At 28.1% G+C, this 10137-nt stretch overlaps 1 protein-coding gene across 1 annotated transcript; it reads left to right on the top strand.

Annotated features, from left to right (window-relative positions):
- Nucleotides 1–2315: 2315 nt before the first annotated feature.
- Nucleotides 2316–10137, top strand: LOC113561128. Its single transcript, XM_026967364.1, has 6 exons — nt 2316–2399; nt 2465–2517; nt 6154–6252; nt 6974–7069; nt 9560–9688; nt 9776–10137. The coding sequence occupies exons 2-6, from the start codon at nt 2493–2495 to the stop codon at nt 10135–10137; spliced, it is 711 nt and encodes a 236-aa protein (XP_026823165.1). The 5' UTR covers nt 2316–2399; nt 2465–2492.

The following is a 10137-nucleotide window of genomic DNA, read 5'->3' as shown; positions in this document are numbered from 1 at the left end:
ATCAAAAAAATATATTATGTTCTATCCATTTTGGTAATATTTCTTATTATTACTACATGTAGAAGATCAGATGCTGTAGCTACAAAAAACACAAAAATTTGCAGTTGCCATTTTAAGGAAGGATTGAGAATCAATAGTCCTACTATTTTTTTATAGAAAAAAATTAACATTTTAATTTTATTTCTCCAGAAAAGTGCACAAAGTATGCTGTAATATTCTTTTGTAGTTTTGTCCAAATTGAATTTTGATGCACAATAATGTTGTGACTTGATTATGACGGTTATGTCAATGTTTGTTTCCAAAATGGCCTAATAGACAACTTATTAGTGAAAGGACACACAAAAAAAAAAATATTATTTAAAGTTATCATATTTTCTTTGAAAAAAGATTTTATTTCGATCAATATTATGATTATTCATTAAACGCGAATAAAATCATAATATTACATATTATACAGAACGATTTAAAGACAAATGGTGCGTTTCGAACGAAACAATAATATTGATTATAATTAGAGCGCGGATTCACATACATTAAAAACCAACCAAATATGTGCTAGAAAACATTAAATATGCATAACAAATTAAATTTTTTATACATGTAATTAATAGGTACAATATATATTTTAAAAAAATTATTAAATTATTAAAAATTTATCTTGCTATACTTATTTCATTTCCCCGATTATTGATCTAAGGTCATATTTAGGAAAACCGTTTATACTTACAAGTATATCTATTAATTTATTTTAATATTAATCGAAACTATAAAAATATAATGTTTTTTTCTTATATTATTATAATAGACAATAGTATATAATTTCAAAAATGTCTAAAAAAACATCGAAATATGTACTAAAAAAGTTTCATTTTTTAAATCGTTATATCATGACGAATTTTGTGCTCACTTAGTTATCATACGATCAACCAGAAAAATATACAAATGCATACAAATCCGCCCTGTATTTATAATTTATTACGACCAAGTAGTTCCTCGGCGACTGCAAATAGCTGGGGAGTGGAAAAAAATTGTGCCGGAAATAAGGGCAAAAATTTTGGTAAGGCCGGATATAGTTGCAAGCTAGTCGAAAGACGTCTAAACTACTCCTGTGTCACTGGGCGTTAGCCCAACGCACAATGGAGCAATGATGTGTTTTAGAGAGTAATCAGTTATTGCCTTTTATAGTATATGTTGTTTAAATTATCTAAACAACGATATACTCATCTGTCGAAACAGGTCTGCCGTACGGCTGGGCTGACGTCGACTGCTGCGGGCGTCCTCACATTGCTTAGACATCGATTCGGTTGTATATATATGTAGCAAATCAGTCTTAGTAGTAACAAGGTAGAGTACTGGCCGTTTTTCAGTTCGATAACCGCGCTCTGGTGTTTGATCATAGTCGCCAATAGCTAACACTTGTCACAGAACACTATCCGCATAGAGTGCACTGCTATTATCGAATACTCTGCAGCGGTTCACAACCATTATTTACCAACCAAGCGCCAAGGTTTGTTAAGCCAATATTGTTGAGGTCTGAAATAGGTTTAAATTATTTTCTTTATGGATGGCCATGGTTTGATTTTTTTCTCGAGATTCACCAATATTTTTCAAAGCGCATATTGATTTCCATAATTTACTATAATATGATCTTGTGCTTTTTTTTCAATGTGAGAACAAGGAGGACTTAGAAATAAGGATCCATATATATATAGCTAGAAACAAATATAATTATAAATATCTGAATTAATCTATAAATAATAAAAATAATTACTTAACATGTAGTTTTTAATAAAAATTTATTTCAATTTTATTTAATAAAACTTAGACTATTTTATCTTTTACTAATTTTTAAAATAACTTACTAATAGTTATATTAATTATGAGCTTTATTTTTAAATCAATAACTACAGAAATAGTTATCGGTTCACCTATTTAAATTCATAAGTAAAAAAAAATTATATATTTAAATCTTATGAGTCTTCTAGTAATATAATATGCCGTGTGTGGCCAAACTGTTGCCAATGTTGATCACAATTACTATCCATTCTTTGATGTACCTTATTTGTACCTTTTACCAATAACCGATGGGAAACGGCCAGTGACTAATATTTCTACCAGTTCGACTCCCACTCATCCCCATCAGATAGGTCGCGCGGGGTTAGCGTGTCACTCGATACCAGTCCAGTGACTGCTATTACTATTGTCAATAGCCCCACTTAGATCGGCAATGGGCGGGGGTGGTTCACATGTGAATCGCACTGGTTCGGTGGTAAATCGTAACGCACAGAGTGGTTGTTTTGTTCTGTCTTATTAACCGAACGCTTCTCGTACGCCAAAACTACAAACCCGCTGCCAACGTAAATACTAGTTTTCACTGTACCGGGCCTCCGTTTCAGCAAGTATGCCACTGGGTTCTGCCTTTGTTGTAATAAAATAAAATAAAACAAAATGATTTTTGTTCCAGACGTGTTTAGAGTCCAGCGTCAGGAAATATGCCTAACAATCCATTTAACATAGGTAAGTTTAAATTTATTTATTATTGATGAACAGTGTGCTCCATTACATTACCCAATGTCCCTAAAATTATTTCTCGTTTGGTAATTAAAATAAAATAATTATAATATAGGTAGGACAATAAAAAAAAATATAGGTAAACCACATGATATGTAATATATAACATTAACATATATATATGTGTGTGTGTGTGTCAGGTGGTAGGGGATGAAAGAGCAGTATCTCGCGTGCACCACAACAATAAATAACAATAGGACAACTGACTTACCCATTAACCTATTTAATGTACATTTTTTTGATTCACGCCATAACATATAATAATATATAATATATAGATAATATGTAGGTAATTATATATATATGATGTTTAATGTATTATGTATATGTATGTTTATATGTTCTGGTGTGGATGAATGAAATGTACATTAAATAGGTTATGGGTAAGTTAGTTGTCCTAATGTTATTTACTGTTGTGATCCGCGCGAGATACTGCTTTCTCATCCCCTATCCCTTGACGTCAATGTCGTACGATCCGAATCGGTGAAATCGGAATTCGACAACCGCGACGAATGCTCGAAACCTACTTGATTACTCATAGGCAATACAACACACAACAGGGTGTCGTGCACGAGGTGTATAAACAAAAAAAAAATCACATGTACGCTAATAAAAATTTGAATAGCGTATAGTAGTGATACGTACGCACGAACGGCGATGTCTCTCTTCGCACTTACACGATCGATATATTTCGTCGGTATGTAGAGACCGATATATTAGAATAATTGCTGGCCGACAACGCCATCCTCGTTTGGATCAACACGACAAAGAAAAAAAATTTAATTTCAAAGCGCTACATTACAGAAAACTGCCATTTACAACGAGCATGTACCGCGCCCCGAGGGCATGGATCAATTGCGCCTAATACCAAATTTTTGTTTGGGGTCATTTATACCAATAATTGCGCTTGTATAACACATACCTTAATGCTTGAAAATTAAAACTTATTTATTGACAATTGATTACTGGTTAAAGTGACTAGGTATAATATATTTTATAACAGTATCGGGAATTTTATGGAACGTTTTTATTTAATTATGAATAATTAACGATCAAAAAATAACTTCTAAAACGCGAAAAAAATGATTTATTTATTTATATTATATGTTGTGTATATATATATATACATATATTAATACTCACAACAAAATCAGTTAGCGTTTTCATTCATTGTATTATTTATATTGTATAATTATAACTAACTTAAAATTTTTCTTATGTGTTGTAAAATGTTTTAATTACAATTATTAGTTTATTGACCCTAAAATGTTTAGAGCGCAATTGATACATATATAAAAGTAATTTTAGTCGCAATTGGTAAACTGCCTGTTCCGGGCGTAAACGAGGGGACTCCCGATGACATTTTATAACTTTCCTGCCGCGAACCGGTGACATAGTAAATTAGGGGAGTGATATATTTTCAGAGTATTTATAATTTCGATAAATAAAAATAAAAATTTAGACGGCAATTTGGCAAATAGAATGGAAAATCACAAAATTTTGGTTTTCTACTCTGCTTACCTTAATTTTAAATATTTATAAGTGCACGTGAACTAATTGAACTTCGAATTTTATGTATCGAAATACTCTAAAAAATATTCAGCTTTAGAATATGAATTAAAAAATGTATGTTTTGGTCATTAAAAAAAGTAAAAACTTATAACGTCATAAACTCATAATGAAAAAATATTAAATATAATTTTTTTTTTAAATTGTTTTATTTTGATTAGAAATTAATTAACGATATAGATTTTTATATAATGAGAGCAGCGATAAATAATCACTAAAAGGTAGGATGTTGATGACTTGCATTATTTTTCTTTGATCCTTTAAAATGTTATCTTAGCTAAAAACTCGTTCCATTGATTCAGACTATATTCATTTTATTTTGCATTTATGAGCATTTTTTGATATTATAGGTCGTTTTCAGTAGACTTTGAACAATGTTGAACATTTTTCTCGTATTTTAGATTTTTAAGTAAATTTATTTTTACTCAGCAATAATTTAAATTATTATTTTACTGATTTTCAATAATTTTATATTCAAAAAAACAATGAAAACTGATATTTAAATTTATACTTAACTTTTTAATTTAATTTTTTTTTAACAGTAAATTTAACTTAAATTTTAAATGTTTACGAAGGTTTTTTAAGTCATCAACATCCTATCTCTAATATTCACCTTGAATATTATTTTCAAATTAACCATTTTTTTACAAATAATTTTAATCTATAAACATGTATTCTAAACCCAAAATCGGTAACTTTAGAATTAGGTATAATTTAAAAAATAAAATAAAATTTTTATTTTTCTTAGTATGTACGTATTTTTAAGCTCCAAACATCATATTACATTATATATTTATTGTTATATTAATAAATTATTAACTATTGATAAATTTTTAATATAATATTAGTAAATTAAATTGTAAATATAATTGTATATAGCGTTGTTTAAAAAAAAATAGAAATTTAGAATATTTTTTTTCTGAAAATACATGTTTTTAAAATAAATCATACAATTTGATAATGTGTAATAGTAATAATAAAATAAAATAATAATTCATAAATATTAATTAATTTATTACTTTAATAATAAATGTATAATGTATCAGATGGCGTTTAGACACAAAAAAAAAATATAAAACTAAAAAAAAAAGTCAAATTTAATAATTATGCCTAGATTAAAATAATTTGAAAATTACAGTAAAATCTCGATAATCCGATAGTTATCAGACTACGATATGATATACTGCCGAATTAACGAAAACGGTGGATTAATGATAGTATCACATAAAAACGCATTTTTACTTATTGAAAAATTAAAAAGTTAATAACTCTATTGTACTTCAACGTTAATTGAATAAAATTAAAATATCTAATAGGTTTATTTGGATTTAATCTGTTATTACTTAGTTTATCGTTTACGATAGTAACTTTATATATAAATACATATCGGTTACGTATCTATAAGCTAATATAGCCGGTTACTGGGTGTATCGGATTATTGAACGGCCGGATTACTGAGATTTTATACTGTATATTCAAAATATAATAGGTAACTAGGCTACTATGAAAAAAAAATTAAATAGTGTTGTACATTTGAATAAAAATAGACGAGTTAAAAAACTTTAAATCATAGGAATTTATGATCCATTATACTCATTCATTAGTCTAGTTTAATGTTTAATGTCTTTCTCCAGAATTGAAAAATATTTAAAGTATAATAAATCAATGGTCTTTCACCTTTTGGGACCTTTTTTGACCCGCCACCTACTTTTTTGGACCTAAATTGCTCGAATTGAGAAAAAATAAGTAGAAGCCCTAAATCCAACAATTTAAAAACTGCGTTCCAAGTGTATAATTACTTAACACAGGTTTATAAAATGTTGTGAAAAACACGTTTTTAACTCAAATGTACATTATTCACCGGCCATTGACGTCAATTACCAGAAAAGTTAAATTTTTCACGCAAATACCTACCTATAACATAATAATAATAATATACATACATCTTAAATAAATTACTTTTTAAACGTTTTAAATAATATTATCGTTGTATATGTGTTATTTCCAATGAAGTCTCTCCGAAGGAAACCACTGAAATCAAGAATAGTGATGAATTATTTCTTCTGAACATACCATTACCTGCAGAATCATGTGTAGACAATGGCAATGACGGTAAGTCGGGTGTGGGTTGAATGAACTAATATCATCTGAATTTTATATTTTATGTATATCAAAATATTCTAAAAAATATCCAGCTTTAGAATTTGAATTTAAAGATGCATATTGTTATTTTAAAAAAGTAAATACTTATAACGTTATAACGAAAAAATATTAAAATTTATAATTTTCTTAAAAAAGTTTTATTTTATTTTGAATAGAAGTATAATGTAAAAAAAAATTTTCAAAAACGTTAATAGATTTTGAAATAATGAGAGTTCAATGATAAATAATCACTAGGTATAGAATGTTAATGACTTTTACAATTTTTTCCTTTGGTAGGTAAGTACTACAAAATATTATAAATTTACTAAAAATTTATTTCATGCTCCCTTGATTCAGAATAATATATACTTATTAAATATTTAATTATATAATATATACATATATTCATACGTCTTATGTTGTTTTTACTTTTTACGCCAATCCTGAATAAATAAACTATCATTGTCTTGGTATAGATATTATTCCAGGTTTTAACGTTATTTATCTTAATGACTCAAGTCGCAGGTACTTTCTAGTAACATAATAAAATAAAAATATACAAGTAACATTTACCTATTCTAATAAAAACACGACAGATATGCCATATTTTCCGGTATAGATAGCAAACTACACTAGTGAATACCAAAAACATAATAATATTATCGTTGTATTTGTGTTATTTCCAATGAAGGCTCTCGGATGGAAACCACTGAAATCAAGACCAGCGATGAATTATTTCTTCTGAACATACCATTACCAGAATCATGTGCAGACGATAGCAACAGCGGTAAGTCGGGTGCGGGTAGAATAAACTAATATCATCTGAATTTTGAATTTTATGTATATTAAAATTCAAAATACTCTAAAAAAATATCCAGCTTTTGAATTTTAATTTAAAGATGCATGTTTTTATTGTAAAAAGTAAGTTCTAATATTATAACGTATATAAAGAAAAAATTTTAAATTTATAATTTTTTTAAAAAAAATTTATTTTATTTTGAATAGAAGTTATGTAAAAAAAAAATTTCAAAAACGTTAATTAATTGTGAAATAACGAGAGTTCAATGATAAAATAAATAATCACTAGAGATAGGATGTTGATGACTTACAATTTTTTCTTTTCGGCTTTGGTAGGGACCTATTGATTCTACCACCTACCAATTTATACCTAATATCAGTAATACCTAATATTACAATTTAATTAATAATTAATAAAAAAATTTTTTTTTTTACTTTTTTCTTAAATTACATCTTTAAAACAATACAAAAAAAAAGGTGGGTAAGTAGGTATCACTGTGCTGTATAGTAGAGATGGAGGAGAGTAGGTCACTGGTCAGTATAATGGATGTGTTAAATTTGAATGCAATGACAGCAGGTATCATTGTATACGAAGAACTATTCTGAACGGAGATGATTTTTCAGTCAATGATAATTAGTAGGATATATTATATTATTATAATAAATATATATATTATATATATAATATATAGGTATACCTATATTTAAATCGTAATATATCATTATTTTACGTGATTCCGTAAAAAACTAAATTTCATACGCTCATAAAAGTTTGTCTATATTGACACCTGGATTTTTTTTTTTACAGTTACTTGAAGGAAAACTTATGAATAACCTTGTATTGAGTTTTTAATATTAGGTATAAATCACTCAAAATTTATGAATTTTCATTTTAAAAATTCCTTGCGAATTTTCGCGATTTTGATATATTTTGTAAACATTTGAACTTTAAATGCTTATTATAAACGAAAATTGTGACTAACAATTTTTGACTTTTTTTTACTACGATAAATACAATTTATAATAATCCTTGTATTAAATTTTAAAGTTTTTTTGGAATGCCAAATTTTTTTTATCGGCATTTCAAGAAAAAAAATTTAGAAAAATCGAAAATTTCAACGAGTTATAAATAGTTTAAAAAAATTCTAAATATTTGAAAATTAAATAATAAATAGATAACACTAATATTAACATTTGGTGAAAATTTCAAGTATTTACAATGATTCGTTTTTTAGATACAGCAAAATCAATTTTTTGATTTTGTCGAAAAGTGGTTATGCGTTGAAATTCCCGATTTTCCGTTATTTTTTCATGGTTTTTCCTGACACTTTTGAAAACTACTGGAAATTTTTTACTTTTGACCCCCCAAAGTATCAACAAGATGAGTTTTCCTTTTCAAAGGGGGGCTGAGGTTAAAATCAAAGCATTATTATTTATTACTACTCCAAAACGTGATGACAGACACAAAAAAAAAACACACATCATTGTAAAATCAATACATTTATTAATCCTTTCAGAGTCTAATACAATACAATATATATAATGAAATAAATACACAATAAAATATAATAAATACAAAATAAGACAAATTCAATTTGATAACAATTTTTATCATGTAGATATATTGTATTATTTTTATATATAATTAAAAGTTTTAAAGTGCCTATTATTTCTTATATATTCTAATGATATCAAAACCAAACTAACATAACTTTTGCATTACAATTTTTATTAATATATTTCCACTTATAGGCAAAGAAATACTTCACAAAGTTTGTTTTAAAAAACTTTTCATTTTTATTAATAACCAAGTTATTTTGTCGTTTACCAGCTATAATTCCTAAATTCATTATTGTGAAATATAATGATACAAGAAAAAATAGTGTAGGACAACTACGTTTCTACACGTTAGATTATCATCAACTAGCGAGCAAGTTAAGTTATAATAATACTATTATAACCATAAATTATAATCTGTAAAACGATAATTTTTGTTCGGGAAGATTTTTTTATTCCCTGGCGGAATCAATATGCCTTATCCTCTATAGTGGCCTAGTATAAAAAAGTCTGGCGGAATCGATGAAACACCTGGTAGGTACTATAGAATGCTATATAAATTTACTAAAAATTAGATTCATGCTCTCTTGATTCAAAATAATATACTTATTAAATATTTAATTATATAATATATATATTCATACGTCTTATGTTGTTTTTACGCCATTCCTGAATAAATAAGGTATCATCGTCTTGGTAGATATTATTGTAGGTTTTAACGTTATTTAAGTTAACGACTAAAGTCGTAGGTAGGTACTTTCTAGTAACATAAAAAATAAAAATATACAAATAATATGTATTCTAATAAAAACACGACAGGTGTGCCATATTTTCCGGTATAGTTAATAAACTACATACTAGCGTCACTAGCAAATACCAAAAATATAATAATATTTTCGTTGTATCTGTGTTATTTCCAAAGAAGGTTTTCGGATGGAAACCACTGAAATCAAAAGCAGCGAACCTCTTCAGGCTATACCTTACCCTCCATACAGTCCGTACCGTCCGTACCCAGAATCGCATGCAAACTATCACAACATTTTTAACAATGGTAAGCCCGGTATACGTAGCAAACTACACTAGTGAATACCAAAAATATAATAATATTTTCGTTGTGTCTGTGTTATTTCCAATGAAGGCTCTCGGATGGAAACCACTGAAATCAAGACCAGCGAACCTCTTCAGACCACACCGTTCCGTCTATACCGTCCGTACACTCTGTACCGTCCATACCAAAAATCGCGTGCAAACTATCGCAACATTCGCAAAAATTGTAAGTCCGCGGGTGCGGATTTAATGAAGGCCCGCCGAAACCGCAAGTTGCAACCTGCACGCGTGAGACGTCGTGAGGCTAGAGCTGCGGCTAGAGCTGCGGCTAAACCTACGACTAGTGTTGTGACTGCGGCTGAAACTGCGACCGGGTTTTCACCAAGCACCATATCAACTACAGACAAACTGGATAACATTTGGAAGTACTGCAGGTACGTCGCAACCAAATAA

Source organism: Rhopalosiphum maidis, chromosome 1, assembly GCF_003676215.2.
Source record: "Rhopalosiphum maidis isolate BTI-1 chromosome 1, ASM367621v3, whole genome shotgun sequence".
NCBI classification, from domain to species: Eukaryota; Metazoa; Arthropoda; class Insecta; order Hemiptera; family Aphididae; genus Rhopalosiphum; species Rhopalosiphum maidis.
Note: the sequence above shows the minus strand (reverse complement) of the source record. Positions and strands in the feature narration are given on the sequence as shown.